Source organism: Lichenostomus cassidix, chromosome 4 (genome assembly GCF_008360975.1).
Source record: "Lichenostomus cassidix isolate B80296 chromosome 4, HeHo_3.0, whole genome shotgun sequence".
Classification (NCBI taxonomy): Eukaryota; Metazoa; Chordata; class Aves; order Passeriformes; family Meliphagidae; genus Lichenostomus; species Lichenostomus cassidix.
In genome coordinates this window covers 54,950,799-54,972,858 of record NC_139484.1, presented here as the reverse complement: position 1 = coordinate 54,972,858, position 22,060 = coordinate 54,950,799, and the positions used below count along the sequence as shown (strand labels likewise).

At 34.9% G+C, this 22,060-nt stretch overlaps 1 protein-coding gene across 5 annotated transcripts in view; it reads left to right on the top strand.

The window, feature by feature from the left end:
- Positions 1–22,060, top strand: part of SLIT2 (slit guidance ligand 2) — a 260,071-nt gene that overhangs the window by 215,343 nt on the left and 22,668 nt on the right. For 4 of the 5 annotated variants that reach the window (XM_085059253.1, XM_085059256.1, XM_085059257.1 and 1 more), the window contains exons 22-29: positions 463–534; positions 758–829; positions 2,971–3,042; positions 5,396–5,559; positions 10,626–10,750; positions 10,884–10,981; positions 12,385–12,524; positions 16,360–16,386. In XM_085059253.1, coding sequence (XP_084915379.1) covers positions 463–534; positions 758–829; positions 2,971–3,042; positions 5,396–5,559; positions 10,626–10,750; positions 10,884–10,981; positions 12,385–12,524; positions 16,360–16,386 — 770 coding nt within the window. The remainder of the gene's footprint in view (positions 1–462; positions 535–757; positions 830–2,970; positions 3,043–5,395; positions 5,560–10,625; positions 10,751–10,883; positions 10,982–12,384; positions 12,525–16,359; positions 16,387–22,060) is intronic. The other variant, XM_085059254.1, reaches the window with a different exon arrangement.

Genomic DNA, 22,060 nt, shown 5'->3' with positions numbered 1-22,060 from the left:
AGGCTTTTTCTGTAAATCTTAGAGTTCTTTATAATAATAGCTCTGGGCTTTGATGTCTTCAGCATATAAGTGTTAAGTAGAGTATTAAATGATATTTACTTAGGTGTCATTAGGGACATGACTAGAATGACTTCCACTTTAAAACATCATTTTCATTTTTGTATTTGAGTTCATGAAGGATTGCATTATTAACTTGGTAGCATGATGTACATTGCTACTGCATTAGAATGCATTGCACTGCTTTTTCATCTGTGTTGAAATGAGAATGCTTTTTATTGATCAAGCTAAACGCTTGCTGGGCTTGCGTATGGCATGTGGAAATAAAAACAGGTGCTGCTTTAAATAGTTATATCAATGATGGTGCTACTTCTACTAATGAAAATGTGTCTATCAGTTTAACTTACAGTGTTTCGGGACTGGGGCAGTCATTTTAAGGTCTGAATTTCTGAATTTATTTTTTAGAGATTTAAGTAACAACAGAATCAGCACTCTTTCTAATCAGAGCTTCAGCAACATGACTCAGCTGCTCACCTTGTAAGTTTAAACATGTAACACTGACTCTTTGGAAGCATTGCAGTGGGGTTTTTTGTCTTGGAATGAAAGGGCATTTAGTTGATATTAAAACTTGCTTGATTTGGAGGCTGTAAAATAACTTGTTTCCTAATTAGCTATGTGTGCAAAACCTGATTTTGGTCATGCTCTGCATTGTTTACTGAATGACTGATATATTTGCTGACAGTATTTTATATATTTTCAGAATTCTTAGTTACAACCGCCTAAGATGTATTCCTGCACGGACTTTTGATGGGTTGAAATCACTTAGGTTGTTGTAAGTATTATTTTCTAATAATTGCTATTTTCTATAATTTTTATTTTTGTACAGAGGATAGCAAAACTGTTAAAAGTTAGCAGATTTTAAAACCTATCAAATATTCAAGAAGTGATAATTATGTAGTCTTAAAATTCTAAGCGGCTTCATTCTGGGGAAGTACAATCTCAAAATGCTGCACAAGTTACATGACTCTGGGGAACATTTTATATACAGACATGCACTTTTATTTTTCTGCTTTTTTTCTTTCTTTCTTTTTTTGTGTTATGTCCTTCCTTATTATAAGTATTAAAGTCTAGCAAAAGATGCCATTGCATAAATTCCTTCAGTGTATATGAGGGGGATTTGAACTTGAATCTTGAATATTTTTATTCCAACAGTAAATTTCTTTCTGTCTTGTTTCATTTAATGTGGGAGTATTTCCAAAACCATGACATCATGGTTAAGTATTGAAAATCCATAACTTTACTTTTTGGTTGCAAGAAAACTTTCCATTTTGCCACCAGGAAAAACATGGTTGACAGGGCACAAAAATGGACAGAGGAAAATAAAGAACAGTCAGTCTCATTTACAGCTTCAGTTTGTCATTAAGCAAAAAGCCTGCAGAAATTCCTTTTCAAACGTCCACAGCAGAACATGTAATTTTCGCCTCCATTTGGGTCATTTATAACCATTTAAATACTTGGTTGGAAGAAATACCTCAAGCATGGCATTATTTAGTTGTGCTTTCATAACTTCAATATAAATATGGATAATTTCAAGAACCATAATTCTGTATGTGTTAGATTTTCATGTAACTGAATGAATTTATAGAAAAGAAGAGATATTTCTCACAGAATCACAGAATAAGCTGAGTTGGAAGGGACGCACAAAGATCGTTGGGTCCAGCTCCTGGACCTGCACAGGACATCCCCAAGAGTCACAGCATGTGCCTGAGAGCATTGTCCAAATGCTTCTTGAGCTCTGTCAGGCTGGTGCTGTGAGCACTTCCCTGAGAAGCTGTTCCAGTGCCCAACCACCCTCTGGGTGAAGAACCTTTTCCTGATATCCAACCTGAACCTCCCCTAACACAACTTCAGGCCATTTCCTGGGGACCTGTCACTGGTCACCACAGAGAGATCAGTGTCTGCCCCTCCTCCTCCCCTCACCTGCAGTGATGTCTCCCCTCAGTCTCCTCTTCTTCAGGCTGAGCAGACCAAGTGACCTCAGACACTCCTCTCACAGCTTCCCCTCCAGACCCATCACCACCACCATTTGTTTCCTTTGGACACTTTTTAACAGCTTTATATCTTTTTTATATTGTGGCACCCAAAGCTGCCCCCAGCACTGGAGGTGAGGCTGCCCCAGCCCAGAGCAGAGCAGGACAATCCCTTCCCTTGCCTGGCTGGCAATGCTGTGCCTGATGCCCCCCAGGACACAGCTGGCCCTCCTGGCTGCCAGGGCACTGCTGACTCAGGTTCAACTTGCCACTGACCAGGACCCTCAGATCTCTTTCCACAGTGCTGCTCTCCAGCATCTCACTCCCCAGTTTGTACACACAAGCAGGGTTGCCCCATCCCAGGTGCAGAATCTGGCAGTTTGTTTCCCGTGTTGAACTTCATATTGTTGGTGAAATCAGCAGGTTTGCTACAAAAGAAATATTACTGTTTCTAGTATTGATGCTTCATGAAGTCTTTCATTCTCTACCTCTACCATCAAATTCAGACAAAAGCCTTAAAACTTTAAGTATCAATGCCTGTATGTTCTATGAATCCATGAAAGGTTAAAAAGAACATATGAACCTAATTAATGCAAATTTCAGGGAATTCTGCTGTCTGCTGTCTCTAAATCCAATCAGGACTTTGCAGAATTGCAGCTACTTTTATCAACTTTTATTTTCAGTTTTAAAATAATCACAGTATTTACATTTCTTATGAAAATCCAGGACGCAAAACATCAAATGACAAGTAGGCTGCCAGTTAGAGTTTGCAAAAAAAAGAAAAAAAAAAAAGAAACCACAACAGTTGGAAACACTGAGGAACTGGAAGAAAAAAAAAAGTGAAAAATTGAAAACTGTTGAAAGAAGATGCAATTTGCCAAGTTAAACTGATGATTTTTATGCATTTATATTATTGTGTTAATGTATTAATTTTCTCTTCAAGGTCTTTACATGGAAATGATATTTCTGTTGTTCCTGAAGGAGCCTTTAATGATCTTTCAGCATTATCACACCTGTGAGTATTCAGTGGTATAGTGCATTTTTTTTTGGTTTTGCCCTGTGTCTTTATGACAATGAAGGCTAAAGACACTCTGGGCTAAATTTGAAAGTGAGAAGCCAGTGGATTGAGGATGCTTATCACTCCTTTCCGCTTGGCCCTCCTAGGGCCACATCTGGAATATATTTTCAGTTTCTCCAGTACAAAGCAGATGTTAATGAACAGCAAATCCAACACAGGGGCAAGCAGGGTTAGGAGGTGGCTGGACTGTACGAGTTGTAAAGAGAAGCTACAGGAAATGGGTTTATCTAGCGTGGAGAAAGGGATGCCAAGGAGAGACCTGATAGTATTCAAGCCCCTAAGAATTGCAGCAATGATGGAGATGCAGAGTTGCACAGTGAAGAATCAGAGTAAATCGTCAAAACCTGCAGCAAGGGAAATTTGATTGAACATTAAAAAAAATTCCTCACTGTGAGGATGGTCCAGCCAGCTTGCCCAAAGAAGCAGGAGAATCTCCATCCCTGGAGATTTTCAGAGCTGAGCTGGAAATAGCCCTGAGCAGCCCTGACTGCCAAGGTAGTCCTGCTTTGTGCAGGAGGTGAGACTAGATGACCCCCAGAGTGCCGTAAATTATTGTATGATTCTGTGTTGATATCTGTAAAGTTGACACTAAACACATCACATCTGATTCCAGAACATAATTTGAGGCAATAGTTTTCCAGTTTTTAATTTTCATTGAGAATCTAAATTAGAACAAGCTACCTTCTGCAAACATTAAGGTGTTTATGGATAATGAAGACTTTCAGGAGTAAGTTGACTAGTGCCTTTAGATATACTTGGGGCTTTAAGTTTCTGAACAGCAGAAGTTGTTAAAAACTTAATTATCTGTTTTTCATTCATTATTGGACATTTACATTTAGCTTGCCATTTCTCAGAAGTTTCATACTGATTAAGTTTTCAGTCATTGAAAATTCATACAAATGCTACTATTAAACTAACTTATCTGCATGAAATATCAGTAAAACTTATATAGATTTGATTGTTGCTGGTATTTTTTTCTTAATGTATACCAGTTTTCCTTATTAATATTCTGATTTTAGCAGAACAATTGTGTTATCTCAGTTCAAGCTGGCATCCACTCTTGCAAATACAGAATGGACGAATTCTAGGTGTTTCTTCTTGCATGGGAAGTTCCCTTGTCACTAAAACTTTTTTTTTTTTTACTGTTCTAACTTAATCCTGACTAAACAAATACGTGTATTTTCTTGAGTTCAGCTTGAATGTAGTAAAATTGAGAGGGCTTTCTGCTCAGTAGGGCAAAAAAGAGCATTTCAGCTCTGGTAGTTTCTACTGCCTTTGCTTGCCAATGACTTTCTTGTATCTCTAGAAGACCCACAGATTCAAAGCTGTGAAACAATCCGAAAAAAGTATTGAAACATCTGGAGAAGGAGAATGTTCCAATACTGCCATTTAATAGTGTTTGCATGTGTTGAGAGTATCTGTTTAAAATTCCATGATTATTGTATTTCTTAAAAGAAACATGAGTACATCTTTACAGAATAGCACAATGCTTCAATCCTCCAAATTAACTACAAACAATGTATCATTGTTTTCAGAGCGTTAAGTGTATTTATAGTTTCCAGCAAGGAAAATAAACACTTAAAAAGCTATTACAGAAATTAATTCTGAAATCTCTAGCTAAATTTTTTTTAATTTAAAAAATCAGAAGGATCGTCATTTAAAGAAATGGATTTTCTTTCATAATGAGGCAATTCTTATGTAACTACCACAAAGCTAGGATAATGTAGTTTTATTTACTTATACAGCAGAGAACTCTTACAGAATTCTGTACATAGTTGTGAGTTCAGTGAGAGAGCTCCAAAGAGGAAATAATTAAATCAAATTTGGAGGCTTAGAAACAGATGGTTTGTACCAGCCTGGGAGCCATAAACTGAAAAGGAAAAATATCAGGGCAGAACTCTGTGGAATTCTCTTGACTGCTTCGGAAGAAATACTTTATTCTTGTTAACTTAATTTCCCAGTATCAGTTTCACTTTGCTGATGCAGCTGATCTTTGCCATTACAAACCATCAGTGAAACAGAGCTAGTTAGTATTAGCTTATTAGCTCACCAAAGCTCACACATAGTGCTGTAAAGAATATCTAGATTTCTGGACCACATTTCTACTAAAACTATCACTTCTCGATCTGGAACTCAAATCCAGACACTTAGTGCTCTAACAGGCATTTTGGTGGAGGGTGAGTAGGTTTTTGGGTTTTGAATGTTTTTTGGCAAACTATTTTCTGGCTTCTTTTTTAAAAAGCAGCCATTTAAAATTTGATTCCCTTTTTTATTTGTCTGTTTCCCACAGGGCTATTGGAGCAAATCCTCTTTATTGTGATTGTAACATGCAGTGGCTATCTGACTGGGTAAAATCAGAATACAAAGAACCTGGTATTGCACGTTGTGCTGGTCCTGGAGAAATGGCAGATAAACTTCTTCTCACAACTCCTTCTAAGAAGTTTACTTGCCAAGGTACTGTTGTTATTTTTTTTCTCATTGAAGTGTAAATTTTTAATTTTTACAGACAGTTGAGCTGTGAATTGAGAGTCTTGTGGGCTAAAAATGCATTTATTATAGCATCTTCGCTCAGTCTTGTCATTATTGCTCATACCTTGGGAAATAGCCATTGGTTCCATTCAGGAAATGCATTTTTTTAAAATATTTGAATTCCTATCTCTTTTGAAATAGAGAGAGAAAAAAGTCTTTGGACTTGCACTACAGTATTCCTGATGTACCTAGTACATCATAGTACATAGGTACTTTGTACTGCCTCAGTTATGAATAGTTTAAACATCTACACTTCCCTTGGCCTTTTTCCTTCAAGCTGTTCACTGTAAAAACTGTAAATACATCCATAATCCTTGACGTCTGCAGTTATATGCAGAATATGTCTCTAATATTTCAGAAGAAAGCACAAACCAAACCAAACCAAACCCAACCAAACAAAAAACAAGAAAAAGGTAGATAAAGGAATGTGATAACCGCTCTAGAGGTCTCATTCTAAAATGTTGTTAAATGGTCAGGTTTCTCAGGACATTTAACTCCACCTTGGTATCAGTGTTGCTGGCATTTATATCACAACTTCTATTATTATCTGTGAAATCCTAGGTTCTTTTTCTGAACTGTACTATTACTTTTTAAAAAAGTTCCCTTTTTACTTACATCGAGTGAGAACTTGGTTTGTTTACTCTTTAATCTTCCTCTATTCCATTGTTTTATCCCTTCTTAAATATTTTGAAAACACAGAAAGCCTCTACTGTATCTTCATCTTCCATGGTTCTGATTTAGAAACATTGAAACTCGAACTGAAAAAAAAAATTATGTGTTCTTATGTTTGTAAACCCTTACTAAGCTCATTATGATTTCAGAGGCATCAGATGAATATGATCTTTAGTCTTGTAGGAGTAACTTATTCTCAGCATCTAGGTAATCTTCAAGCTGTTTTGACTTACTGATCTTTTAATGTATCTTCAGAGGTGAGCTTTATCCCTTTGTCATTTTTAAAAAAGCAGTGGGACTTTGTCTGAGTTTGTCTTATACAAAGTTGTTCTTTACTACATATTTAATCTATTTAGTCTTTTCTCTTTAGACTTTCTGTCAAAACCCCTTTTTTTGTATATAAAAACCACTGCAAGCCATCTTGTTACTTGTGATGCCAGTGAAAATTTTTTCCCCTCTAAATCCTTCTTGAAATTTTTCAGCATTACATCTCTGATGTCATGCCAGTGTTCATTGCACATGACACTCATATGGTGCAGTCTCTTAGCCTCATTTTAGATAGGATATTTGCTGGCCAATCCAATCATTTTCTTGACAAGCATCTCCTGTAGGATATTTCAGATCTGCTCTTATTGCACACTGTCATAGGGATACAAGTGAAAGAACATTAGCATGGACATGAAGAACCTGTATAGTTATTTTCCAGCTTTGTCAGTTTTACAAACTGTATCACTTCTGCCTGCAATCATTGTTATGTTTCTGTCAGACAACTCAGAAAGTGTATCTTCCTCCCTCTTGCCCATCCGAAAATATCCTTTATATTATTATGCAGGGTAAGAACTGTGTATTTGTTTCACTTCCAAGAGTGGAGATCTGGTATTATGGATACCTTTGAAAGAAAATAATTTTCCTGCCACTGTCCTATGAAGATGCTCATAATTACAGATTCCAAATCAGGAGCTTTTCAATGACATGATGGCCCTGTAAGACATTTTGTGTCTGTTGCTCAAAAATAAGTAATTTTATCTTTTGCTTAAAAATGAACTGCTAAATAATAGAAATTAGCAAGATGCTATGTTCCTATTAGAACCAAAATTTTTGGCTATGAGTAAAAGGGCTGTTTTCAGAATATCTGTTGATGGTCTGCTACTGTATATGTATTTACAGGAAAAGAGTAATGTGTAATTCCCTCTCATCACTATCTAGGGATTCAGTTGATAGTGAAATGGGTGCTTGAATTTTACATACGTAATGAACAGTTCCCAGTGAAAATGGCATTTTACAAGAAAGTCTCATCTCAGTTTTAAAGCTCAACAAAATTACCGTACTCTAATTTTATGAATTCTTTCACTGCAGGAATCATCCATTAATATTTTCTTCTTCCAGTTATTTTTCTACATTTGTGGGTGGGATTTTTCTTTCTTTTTTTTTAATATGGGCTCTAACAGCTTCTCAATCTTTTACTTTCACCTCTTTATCATCCATGCCCTGCTTCTAGAGATTCCAGGGCCTTGTGGTTTTCTGATACCAGGTAAGGTTATAAGTAGATCTGGAATGGCTGATCTGATTGAGAACAGACCTTCTGACCTTCCTTTTGTGTACCTCAAGAAGACTTCTTTCCTAAGACATGCATGTTTGCTGTTCGTTCTCCCCTGTGATGAATTTACAGCTGATTATTCATGATATATCATTTAGCATATTGCATGAACAGTTTTATTATTTCAAAACTCTGGGTTTAAAATCTGAAAGTTATCTAACTGAATTTATTACTTCCATTGCACTGTACTAAAACTGGTGATTTCATTAGCAGTGAAGATAATTTTGAGGCCATATGCAAGAAAGGAGTCACAAAATGTCAGACCTCAGTGTTTTTCTTGCAGCAGGTTTCTCTAGAAACTGGTTTGAGAGGGTTTGTTTTATGTTTTGTCTCAAAACATCTTAGATAGCTACATGTATGAAATTATGTTTGTCAATAAAATACTGTTAGGTTTTTCTCTGTTTACAAAAGAATTTTTTTTTCTCAGTTAGGGCTTAATCAAGAACATAGATGTCTACAATTTGAAAAACTAAACAATAGGTTATGAACCAAATTCTTTTCCATCTTCACGTTTTTTAACACATGCAAGCAGAAAGAGGAAATGAATGCTATAGTGAAAATGAAAATAGGATCCAAAACTGTCTTTGCATTTTTTTGATCTTACAACTGAAGAATGATAAATCAAAATTTTCATTTATATTGGAGATTACATATATATTAGTTTGAAATAAATAAAGCACAAAATCAGATAATTTTGTTTACTATTTTGTTGAGACTTAGGTTCCCATTTTCTGTCTCTGTTTTGGAAGTGAAATTTAGATTGCTAATCAGTTTGGGAACAAAACATTAGTTACTGAATGTTTTTTAATTTGTGCCAATTAATTAGCATCTTATTATATGAAAAGTTGAAAAGAGGATATAATATTCAAAATAAACAGAAGGAAGGATTGACTCCCAGGCTACAGCACAGTGTTACAAAGTTTTATGTATGTGCCTCTTTCACTTAATTTTTTTCACAGAACCTCTTTATATTCTCTAGCAATAATCAGCAATAGTCTAGAGTGCAGCCTGGCCTTTCTAGGTGTTGATTCTATGATGTTTGTTTCAACTTTTCTGCCTCTCCTCTGTGCTGATCTAACAGATGCTTTAACCAGGTATTGATTTCTCTTTCAAAATAAAGACATGAAGAGAAAAAAAAAAAAATTAATGATCCGTACAGATTATGGCTGTGGCAATAAGCACCTTATCACATATTACCGTGTTCTGCTTGCAAGCTGTGACACAGAAGGATACCAACAACTGCAGATTTGAAAAAAAATTGAAAAGTCACCCATTCTTTGTCTGACACTCCCTACTGGATCCTTACAATCACAGGGCTTCCTTCCAGGCCAGCTCCTTTACAATTAATATGGGATTAATTCGCAAAATAAGATAGTTAATCAATCTAAATTTAAAAATAGAATAAAGGCCCATATCTCAGCAAAGCCCTTTAAGCTTGGAAAACTCTGCAGTTTGGCTCATTTTGTGTAAAACCTGTTAAGGAGCAATCAGGCATTTGCCATTTGGAGGAAATCACTGTTTATTCCTTCAAAGGTACAATTCACCTGTGGATAACTGAAAGGGTTTTTTTTTAATAGGGGAAATCTAAAATCAAACTGGAGGCAGTATTGTCATCAGGCAATAGAGCTGGAGATAATGTATCTTCATTCTCTTAATAAGCATTTGGCAAAGACCCCAGTTTTCTCTCACAGTAATCAAACTTCACAAAAATTATGAAAATTAATCATTATTTCTACATAGGTGTTTTTTAGTTTTTAACAAGTAACCAGTGATTTCTTTGGCTGTTTGACACAAAAAAACCAAACCAAACCAACAAAAAAGGTGGTTCCTAACTTGAAAATTCACCATAAAATGGCTGTAGAATTGGAAAACTACAGAAAAAAAAATCTAAAAAAAATTTAAATAACGGAGATAAGATTTGTGTATGTAAAAGCTCTAAGTCTGAGTTCTGAAGCTTAGGGTTTTGTCAATTTTCATTTCCGAATTCTTTCATTATAATCATTAATAGAAGAAGCTAGACTGCAAGCATGGATTTCAGTCTTCATTTGCACATAAGTTCGTGGTACAGTTTACATAATTTGTGGGCTCAACTAACACAGTAATACACAGAGCTGTGGCTGACTCATAAGGAGGAAAGACACAGTATAGAGTTATTCATTATGAGACAGCTTGGACAATGCAATTTAAATTACAGTTACAGATGTTCAAGAAATTTACAGGTAATTTTATCATTTCATTTTGCCATCTATGTGATCCTGCAGATGAAAAATAAGTTAAAGCAAAAATGCATTAAAAAAAGTGTTCTCAGTAACACCATCGTGGGAAGGATTGCAAACTGGGATAGCCTGTTTTCTCACAGGCAGTTTCTATCTCATGACAAAACAAAGGCTGAAATTGTATTCTTCATTTTGTTAATACAAAGTGGAGGTAATTATCATGGATCAAAACTGTTAAGCTTTCAGAGAATAGGAGTATGGGAATCATTTTGGTGTCAGCTTCTTAACAAAACCCAAAAAGTGATACTTAAACCAAAAATCCAATCCCAAATTTATTTGGTTGCATCAAAAGAATTAAGGACAGTTCAACATTTCATTAGTACAGGAACACCACAAAGTCCAAAATATAAAGTCTATTTTAAAATTTAAAGCAACATGGCAGATAGATCCTGTCCAATATAAATTAATAGTTGCTTGTTTCTGACTATCCAATTTGTATTTTTAAGGGCCTGTGGACGTTAATATCCTTGCAAAGTGTAACCCCTGTTTATCAAACCCTTGTAAAAATGATGGAACCTGCAATAATGATCCAGTTGACTTCTACAGATGTACATGCCCATATGGTTTCAAGGTAGGCACTGCATGAAGAGGAAAAAGCTCACTGAAATATAAGCTTATCCTTAACAACCTTTCAGTATTCTCTGTCCCCTTTCCACTAGTGTCTGTATTTTCTTCTTATATTATAATTGTTGTTCCCTCTATAGGGTCAAGACTGTGATATTCCCATTCATGCTTGCATTAGTAACCCGTGCCACCATGGTGGAACTTGTCATTTGAAAGAAGGAGAAAAAGATGGTTTCTGGTAGGTTTTTTAATTGCAGTAACAGTATGGAAAACTACTGACTTCTTTATGGTGAAATAATGTTGATGTTACTCTTTGGGTTCTCTGTGTTTGCTGGTAAGTGCACCGCAAAGGCAGATTCTTAGTGCTTCATATGTTTTCAGAACATGTTGCCATCCTTGGAAAGCTTCTAAAGCTTTGAATCTGTTAAAAACAATAATAAATTATTGTGATTATTTGAGGCATATCAGGTCAAGACAGCATAGTATTGACTCCATTATGTTAATTAATAGCTAGCTAGATCCCTGCTGAAAAAATCTCATAATTCATCTGTTGTTGTGTGTATTACTTCAACAGACAGCATGTAAATGATAAAATGTAAATCCCAGTGAAACAGAAAATTAATGATTCATTTGAAACTCACTATGCCAGCTGATAAACATGCTGTGAGCATTTTTAATCTTGAGTTATTTAATCACACAGTACAATTACTCCAGATGTACTTCATGAATTATGAAATAAAGTTCTATAGCATTCTTATGTGAGATTATTAGTCATTTAATAATCTACACCTCAAGCTTGTTAGAAATGACACTTCAAAAAGATACAATTCATTATCCTGTAATTCATTATGACATTATTCTTACTTTTAATCTGAATTCTGACCGAGGATTAAATAGCCTTCTATTAAAAATTAAGTGTATACATCTTAATCCTATGCCTCAAGAATTTAAATTGACATAGTCATGCCTCAGAATTTGACCTTTTACATTTATTTGTTTGAACACTACATGTTTTGAAAATCAAATCAATCTCATAGTGAAAGCTTCAGAAATTATATATAGTGCAAATTACATGAAAATGTATGTGTAATCATGTTTGAGTGAATTTTAGATTTACTATCTATTTTAATGTATTTGTTTTCCATAAACAAATAATTAAAAGCAAAAAAAAAATTACTGCTACAAAGAATTTATACAGGCTTTGGTTTTTTATATGAATGCATGTATGTAAAAGAGAGTTTTATATTGGTGCATGTAACTGAATGATTGTGGAAAACTACTGTTATGTACTAATCACTGATTCCACAGTATTTTCCATGTATTTAACCTTAAAAAACCAAAAGGATCACTTTCCATAAAAAATATAATCTTATAATATCATGCTTTTCAAAAGGACTGCTCCATGATTTAATTTAGCAGGGCCCTTAAACTAAAGACTAAGGTATGACTTTAGAAGCATTTTTCTGTAATTTAAAAAATGAAAAGTTGGGATTGTTTATTATGACAGCTTTTTACATTATATCAACCATGTTTTTTTAAGGAATAGTGATTATGAAATATTGTACCTATTAATTACGCAACTCCTTGTCTGGACTCCCCACCTAAAATGTCCATGTGGTTATTTGGTTTTCTGTATTGCAGGTGCACTTGTGCAGATGGATTTGAAGGTGAAAACTGTGAAGTAAATGTTGATGACTGTGAAGACAATGACTGTGAGAACAATTCCACTTGTGTGGATGGAATTAATAACTATACTTGCCTTTGTCCACCTGAATATACAGGTAGGCGTATAAGAGAAAACACAAGGAATTCAAGAATTCCTAGTAGAACAGTAATGTTTTCCACTTTGCAGCTGAATTGGTAGTTACTCTACAACTGACCTAATACCAGGTTTCCCTCCATATTTTTCTCCTATATGGTTTGTAGTCAAAACTAGTCTTAATATCCACTACTTAATTCCTTTTTTAGTTTTGAAATCACAGCATTCTTATATTCAAAAGGTCATTCAAAATGTGTCCCTCCCTACTGTTTGCCCAGTGGAGGACATCAGTAGCTGTAGAAATCTGATAAATACTCTGGTTTTAAACTGTAATCCTCATTTCACTATAAAGAATTGGTCTGTGCCATTGGGGAACTGTTTTTGGCACCCCTGGATGCTGTCCTGTACTCTGCCAGAAATATTAATACCAAATGTGGTGCTTCCTGCACAGAGTAAAAAGACAAATGTCTAATCATTTGTTTCTGTCAGTCAGCAGCCAAGCCAAAGCATATCCTCTTTGTGACAGAGGATCTCTTGCTTGCTGTCATGGTCTCTGTGGGAATGGAGGATAGTTTGAATAGCAGCACAGAGGAAGTAGGATCTATTGTTTGCATTGATATGTTTTATAGCTTTTCTAACTAGACAGATCTATTTTCTATCAGCTAACTGACCACTAGAAGAACATAGAGCTTAAATTCACTATGATTTGAAATGCATGAAAAAAAAATGTCAGATCCTCTGTAATTTGGGAATTAACTCTACTGAGTCATTCTATATTTTTACTTTAATCAATCAATCAAAGTTGAGCTCTGGAAAACTGTAGGGACAGGTGAATGGATGAATTAATTTCATTTATTGAAAACCCAGCTAATTCCTTTCTAATCCAATGCGTTTCTATCGCTAGTTCTGCAAACTGTTGCATTGCTCCCATGTTTTAGGGTATTCAAATTTAAAGCCAGTAGTTAAATGTTGGGAATGTAGAGTGAGTGAAGATGTTAAAAAACAAGTATAAGAGATACAACTTCATAATCTGATATAGCTATTCATCCAGTATTTATTCTGGATGAATGTTTGGTAGAAATTTCCCCATGCAGGATAAGCTACAGTATCTAAAACAGTACAAAAGCCATAAGCTCTTTAGTAAGTGGATGATCCATATCTGGAAGGACAGACATAATCTTCTGCTAAGATAAATACCTTTTTTCCAAGTACCAATACCTTAATACCTAAGAGCAACTGACAATTCAAGACTTGGGAATAACAGGTAACAGCCTCAGTAAGTAGAAATAGGTGTTTTCTGTTTCTCCATAACTAGTATTTCAGGTATATGTGAGTCAAGCTTTGGCTCCCCTGCAATCAATTGCTATCTTTTAAAAGTGGGATCAGGTATTCTCTTGCATAGACTGGAAGGATTCAAAGCAAAGTCATATCAGAGCAGTGTTCCTCTTCAGTGGCTTCATGCTAAGAAGTTTCATATATCTAATACATAGGAGATACTTCATTTGCAAGTGCATTCCTCCTCTGCAACTTTGAAGGTCTTTTTACCTGTGTCATTTATTTCTACATTTTCAGCCTTTATTGGGGTGCCTTTAACAGCTAGAATCAATAGTTCGCTGGATTTATAATATGCCATGGGAAGGACTGCTTTTTATTAAATATCCATAAAGTGGATAGAAAGGATTGTCTATATGTGCTAGCCTAAAACTTTGATTAAGTGTGCCTGTTGCATTTTTGGAGTATGTAAATTAAGTGTAAATTTTAAATTTACAGTTGAAATAAAAAATTGAAGTATTTCTCTATACATCTCTATGGATAGAGCAAAAAGGAGAGAAGAAATATTTATAAAATGTTTGATATTTGTATTGGAGTTGTGCTTCTTTTGTCAAAATGCAAGAAAATGCATTTTAAAATTTGTTTCATAAGTGTGCGTAATTTTACCATAACCACAGTGTGAGTTTTACAGATTCAATGGCTACTCATAATCTCTAGTGAAGTCAGTAAGACACCTGAGTAGGTGAGATTCTTCTCACCAGGTCTAAAATAAATCAAAACAATCTATTTCTAATCAATAAGTTTAGCCTCCCTGTTAAAAACTGTTGAGAATTTACATTAGCTTATCAGACTTTTTTCAACACTTTTTTTTAAATGCATCACTAGAATCTCAACTCATTTTATAGTAATCACAGCAAAAATTCAGGTTTTCCAGAATAAACTACAAAATTCTAAAATATGCTATCTATCATACAAAGCATCTAAGAATAGGGCACAATGTGTGAGATCCTAGGTGATTTTTGAAATTAGTTATAAGATGAAAATGTAAAAAAACATGGAGCTAGCCAAGGGGTCTTCACATCTGTCATCCATGGTCTTGCACAATAAAATACCCTTCGGTATTAAGAAGTACACTGAAAGCAGTCTGGGTACATCAGGATCTCAAAAGGGTTCAGAATATAAAGTAATTGTACAGATGCCCTCAAGTGTGTGTGAGGTACCAAATTATTTGTGGAACTTTTCATTTTCTCTAGCCTACAACCTGAGTTGAAAGATAAAGAATCTCTGTAAAGAATGTATAGAGTGATTTTCATGAGGTACTTTGTAAACATATGGATTTTGATATCTGTTCTAACAGGTTAAAATCAGATATCCATATTTCCAATAGTTTTTTGGTTTTTTATGAAACGTATTTTTCACTAAATGAATTCACATAGTAGCTGGGCAAAAGTAGATTAACAATCAGGAAAACAGGCTATATAGTCGGTATATACAAAGATTTTTAAAAATTCCAAGATACTGATCTCTAGCTCAGAAAGTCCCTGAGTTGTAAGCTGCTGGAGAGTGGCACAGTGTATATACTAGGAAACTGCTACTATAGGCTTGTACTGCTCCCTTTTAATTCTGTTGGCAATACTCTGAAGTGTCTTTGTTCAAGATGTCACAGCATCTATGTACCCAATATGGAAGTGCACCAGCCCAGAGTGTTTTTCTGGTGAATGGTTTTCTGCAAATATGCTTTACATTTCAGCAGCACAGTATAAGGAAGTCAGTTGAAACCTGCTGGTACGAAACGTAAATAATTCTTCTATAAAGTTTTGTTTTAATGTGGAAGGCTTGTTAGAGTCCAAAATGAACTGCAAAGAATGTTGTACTGTAAAACCTAACAGTCTCTTTCTGACTTTTCTAACAATCCCTTGAAAATTTACACTTCTCGACTCTGTTGTGCTGTTTTAAAAAAAAGCAATTAAAAAAGCTTATTGCGTTGTTGCTTAAGAATCAGGAATCCATTTTGCTCTGCCTCAGTTAAGTTTTACAGCAACCACCACAGCTACAGGTGGAAAGACAAAGAATGGTATTTGCACTATTATATGAGCTTTCTTAAGATCACAGACTGTAACTGTGAAACAACAGTAAGCAAATGGAATCAACAGACATTCAGGGTGTCTAATGAAACTTAGAGAAATAAAACATTTAAAATACCTCACTATGTCCTGCACTCTTTAATCTTGCTATTCTCTCAACATTACCATCTATCTCCTTTATTTTAACCCCAGTCTAGTAAACTTCAGGTCATTTTATGTACATTCTATAGATTACAGATAATCATTTCTCTTGCTCATTGTCCTCAGTCATTTAGATCACAGAACTAACTGATCCAGAAGTAAAGCCTCTCTTATGCCACTGATAGCATGTACTTCTTACCTTTCTGTTTGTTTTGCTCTGCTGTAGGTGAAACTTTGAAGCTTGCTTCATTTTGCTATATCAACCTCTCTGCTGCTATAGTTGTGCATTAGCTTAATGTGCTATGCTGTTGTATTACAATGTAAAAAGTCTCTTGTCTCTTCTGTCTTTGTCACTGCAAGCTGCTAATCTGAATGAAGTGGAAAAAGGTCAGTTGTCTTTTAAGCCTATTTTCATCTACCTTGGTTTCTCACTTTCCTTTTCTTAAAGGTGCATGGATTTCAGTTATTACAAATGACCAAATAAATTGTATAGAGATATAATTTAGAAAGCTCACTGCAAATCCTCAAATTAGGCACTTGATTGTTGCTGTGAATACATGTCAAAAGCATGTTGTTGAAGATGCAGATCACTGTGCAGGAGTACTTTAATACTGAATTCATTGTCTTCTTTTCAGATGTACTAAAAATTTGTGCAGATACTGATACAGGACTAAAAAAACTTTACATTACTGTGTTCTGACATCCTTATTCTTCTCACCTTGAAGTCATCCCTTGGTTCCCTGCTAATGTATTCTCTGTGTTATAGCCCTGTTTCACTTTAATTTTTTTGATAGATTGTGATACTAGAAAATATGCTGGAGTATAAAATGGCAATCTTCTTGCTCATCATTTCTGTGGCTTTTTATTTGCTGTAAATATCTAAAGAAACTGAAATTACCATATTAGTCTGGGGCTACGGTAGAAGAAAGGTAATATTGAAGAGATTTATGATAAACTTTGGGTGTCTGATTTTTGCAATTTTTAGATTCTTAGAATAAAGAGATACATTTGTTACTCTTACTTTTTATAATTCGTAAAATTTTCTATTTCTTCTAGCTTAATATTCTTTTAATGACTATTTTATATTAAAAGCTCAAGTCTTAAAGTAATTTTTCTGTATTTGCATAAAGAGGAAATATACATTATATTTGTGGCAAGCTGAACTACCTGCTACTGGCTTAATCACTGCCATTACTCATTCTGGTTTACAATGCACCCTCCTCTTTACTTTCATTATCTTAAAGCTCACCTGCCTAAAAGTGACTATGTCTTTGCTTTTACTAAACAGCATATGTAAAAGAAATAGAAATGTTAAACTAAATAAGCCCCATCTTACACTGAGATTCACAACATGGGGGATAGCTAAAACGACTTATGTGGTGGTGAAAGATAGGAACAGTCCAGCAATTCAACTCTAAAATTAAATTTAAAAAAAAAAGTTCAGATTTATAGTTAAAAACTGCATCCTACTGTGACTGTAAACTTCCGTTATTTCTAAGAAGTTTTGTCCCTCATGTAGTAGATATTTTTATTTGTATTTTCTGAATACTGAGCTCAAGACCTGAAATAATTTATGTTGTATACTCTATATCAAACTCAAGACTTAATAAAAACGCAGCATTTTTCTGTATATAGTTTGTTAAACAGCACTGACATTTTCCAACCACTTCTGCACTCTGTTGGCTATTTGAGTCAGAGTATTAAACAGAGAGCTCCAGTCACAGAGTCAGGTAGTGATACATAATTGTGAAAGCATAAACACTGCAGAAGTTTACTCACAGTATACCATAACCGAGCACAGAAGCTGAAATAAATGGGTAAGCACACAGATAATACATTTCTATTCTAGTCTGTGATAGGTATTTGGTACTTTGACTTTGGAAGAGGGAATAAGTCTTCTAGGAAAAAACTGCTTTTTGATAATTAAAACTGACTACTGTTGCTTTTGCATTGTGTCTAGTTTTTGTCTGAATATCAAACTCAGCTTTGCTAATAATTTGTGATTTTAAACTTGTTTCTTCATAAGCTTGCTTGTAATTAGCAATGTGCTATTATATTCAGAAGCCTGTGTCCATTTTTGTAAGAGCTCTCCTCTTCATTCAGAAGTGTAGTAACTGACTTTGCTTTATTTGATTGTATTTTAAATTTTTTGCCCACTTACTCAAAATGAGAAAGATGTAATTCCTTTTTCCCCTTATTGCCTTGTTATTAATTATTTGTTGTACTACATGTCTATACATTGGAAAATCCAGAGTTACAGATCTGTTGCACCTTGAGAAAAGAAGGCTTGAGGAGACCTTATTACCCTGTTCCTGTATTGAAAAGGGTGGCTTCAAGGAAAATGGAGACTCCCTTTTTTTTACAAGGAGCCACATGGAAAAGGGGAGTGATAATGGGTAGGAGTTACTCCAATTAGAATTAAAAAAGAGGGAAACTTTTTACAATGATAACACTGATTCATTGGAGTAATCTTCCTAGGGAAGTGGTGGATTCCCCAACATTAGACACTTTCAGGATTCAGGTGGATAGGGTGCTGGGCCTTCTTGTTTGTTCTGCTTTTGCTAAGAGGTGATCCTTGAGGGATCAACATGGTATTCTATTATTAAGTTTTTTGTGATTTATAATCTTATCAAGTCATGAGAGTGAATTAACACACTCAGAGGAAACAAAAACTCACCTGTGAATCTAGCAAACAAGTAGCTTTGGTTAGCTATATCAGTATACATCAGTATTTAATAATGTTGTCTGGCTGTTTAACTCTGCATCATATTCTGTGCAAAATCTCAGTAAATATTTGTCTTGAGCTTGGAGGGTTGTGTTCATTTGTGCCAACCACAGAGTTCCACTGGTTTCAATGCTGCTCCATAGCAGAATACAGACTCCCTAGATTAATTAAGCAAGATGTCTTATGAAAAGAATTATTGCTGGTTCTAATTAAACTTTGGAAGCTTTTCATAGGTTTTTTGACACTTTATCCGCTACTTATTTTTAAACAAACTAGTCTGTTGCCTATTTTCCTACATACAGAAATGTTCCCATCTTTCAAAAACGTAGTTAGCCAAGCTCTTACAGAAGCCTCAGTTACAATATTATTAGATGAATAAAAGAATGTCCTCACACATTGGTGTCAAGCGTCCTTGAATTGAGACTTTTTTTGACAATGTATTTTGATAATTTAAAGTAATCTCTTTAAACATTGTATTGTTTCCCAAATCAGGAAACTCTCTAAGATTTCCTTCCAGTAAAGCCAAGAAGCCTAACTTGGTAAATCTGGTATTTTCTCCAATAAGTGTTTCACGTTCGTCACTATCTTTTCATTTCAACAAAATTACTTATTCCCTTTCACTTTGTCTCATTTAAATTCTGAATAACACAATGGTTCTTCAGGATGCTGAAGGAGAGGATTCTTTACCAGGAAACTATATTCTTCAGTGCTTCAGATTCCAAGTCCCATAATACACTTGCCTTTTCTACTAACTTTTTCCAAAACAGTTTTATTTTGGCCATGTCAATGTTCCATTCAGAATATAGATCTATTAGCAGCTAATATTAACAGTTATTAAAATTATCCATTAGCTGTACAAGACCTTCCATTTGGTTTATCTTGGTTTGTTCTTCTGGTATTTGTATCTTTATTCAGAAATTGAGTATCTGATGTACACATTTGGATTGCATCTTGAATTTTTCATGTTTTTCTTTTTACTGATACTGTGTACAAGTCTGTCATTAATGTTACCTTTCCTTTATAACTAAATCTTGTACTGTAATTGAAGCTAACTTCTATGTTCATAGGATTTTTTACATTAATATTTTGCTACATGGCTACCCCATTTACCATGTCCTTTTCTTTGAATCCTGTTTCCTATTTGCTATGGACTTTTTAACTAAAACTCTAAGGATATGATTCACCATGCATAGAATTTGCAAATAAAAGGGGAAAGTTTCCTTACTTTTCTGCTGTCACATGTCACAGCTGAAAAAGTCCTGCTTCTGTGTGCTTTTCTAGAGTACTCAGATCAAGCTCTGACCATGATCTAAAAATGCCTGGTGATGTTTAATGATGTTTGCAAGCCATTTGGCTGCAGTGTGCCTGGTAGTGCTACATTGATTTTACCATTTGAAGTGGGCATTTTTCAAAATGTAAACCTGTTTAAAACTTCAATGTCCAATCATTATGTGGGATTCACAGCCAAGAGTGAATAATAAGGAGTTTTCAAGTGCCCCTGAGCACCCCACATGAGGTGATTCAGCTTTCAGTATAGTTCTGAAGATATTAGGGCCATACACCTGTGAATACTAAAATGAAGTGCATTCGATGAAATCCTATTTTTTAAGTATCTGGAAAAGGATTTACAAAAATGGACAGGCTTAGACACTATACAATAAAGGTATTTGCCACACAAGATGTTTCAGAAGGCTGTGCCAATGATAATCTAAACCATGACCCAATTAATATCCTGTAGCAAAAACAGTTCAATAAATTTGACAGCAATGGTGAGAATGCTTGCTCCTATTATGCCACTCCTAAATTGCTTTTTTCTAGATATTTTGGTTTTCTTTCCACTGAGCTTTTACTGTGAATGTATGAGACAGCAAGCTCCAGCCCTGCTTGGGAGATAGGCTCAATGTGTCGCCATCAGAAACTCGCTGATACGCTGTTAGATATAATAATCTTGGGAATATTTAGAAGTGTTTTTGTCCAAGTTTTGTAAGTACTGTACAACTGCAGTTTTATTATTTGTAGTTGGATTGTCACATATTTTCAGTTCTGCATGCAATTTAATATACAATATATGCCATACTAAGATATTTGTGTAGGTGTGTGTATATATGTGCACATATATCCACATATCTCTAGGCCCATACATACATTTCTAAACCATAGGAATGTGCACAAACAAGGTTAAAACAACAGTCATTTTTGCCTATTCTACTCCCATGATCCTTAAAATCTGAATTCTGTTCCCATGCTTACATCTCACTCTTAAACGCTGATGAAGTCTTTAAATAGACTTCAACTATAACAAGTTCTGCAAGTTGACTAAATGCTATGTGAAGAATAGCATTGAAGACCTCTTCTATATGTGTTTGTTTGAACAAAGCCCTTTGGAAAGAGAAAGGGGTCTGGGTTTTGTTTAATATATCGTGGGATGCAAAGAATCCCTGGTATTTCAGGATTCTTTGTGTACTGACCTAGTCATAACACTTGCACATTTCCAGGCTTATAATTTTATTGAGAGCTTGAAGAGGCTTTGAGGATAGAATTATAATCCTTTGTATTAGTGATCTTCAGTGGCCTGCATTTGATCTCCAGTCATTTTCCTACATATATTGACCAAGTCACATTGTTACTGACAGTTTTCCTGAGGCTGTTAAGTGGCCTGTGCATAAGGGCCATTTTCTTATGTTAACTCCAACCTTCATTTGGTTTGTAGAGAAAACATACTACTTGCATATTGGGAAAGTGGTATTTATTTATTTATTTACTTATTTATCTTTAAAAAAAACCCACCAAACCTTTGTGTAGAACCAATCTAGATCTTTTGAATGGCTGAGAAATACTTGTCTAGCTGTTTTCTGACTTGTCATCTCATTTTTTAAGATCCCATGTCGTATGGCACTTAGTATACATGTTTCAGTTGTGTTTTTAACTGGCATAACCATCTTTGCTCCTGCTTCAGTTTTGCCTTTTCCTCTGTTCTTGCTTTAATACAGACTATTCCTCAGCTCTTTTGAAGTTTTTGTTTGTCCATTACACTGCAAGTCACTGCCATGCTCAGCTCAGGAAAACTGACTGATACCAAATATTGCCTCGTTGAAGACAAGTTCAGTTTGAGCAATGAAAGTGTCTGATCATTCATTCCTTTCTTCTGCTCTTTTCTTTGTCACTATAATGTACAGTTCTACTTCTCTTTGCTTGCCAGCTCAGGTTTTATTACTGGATGAAGGACAAGGGACAGCCCTAATCCTTCCATAGTTTCACAGTCTGATGGACATGTCAGTCCCTGAATTCAGCACACAGGGTTTATACCTCTTTATTATACATTTATTCTTCATATGG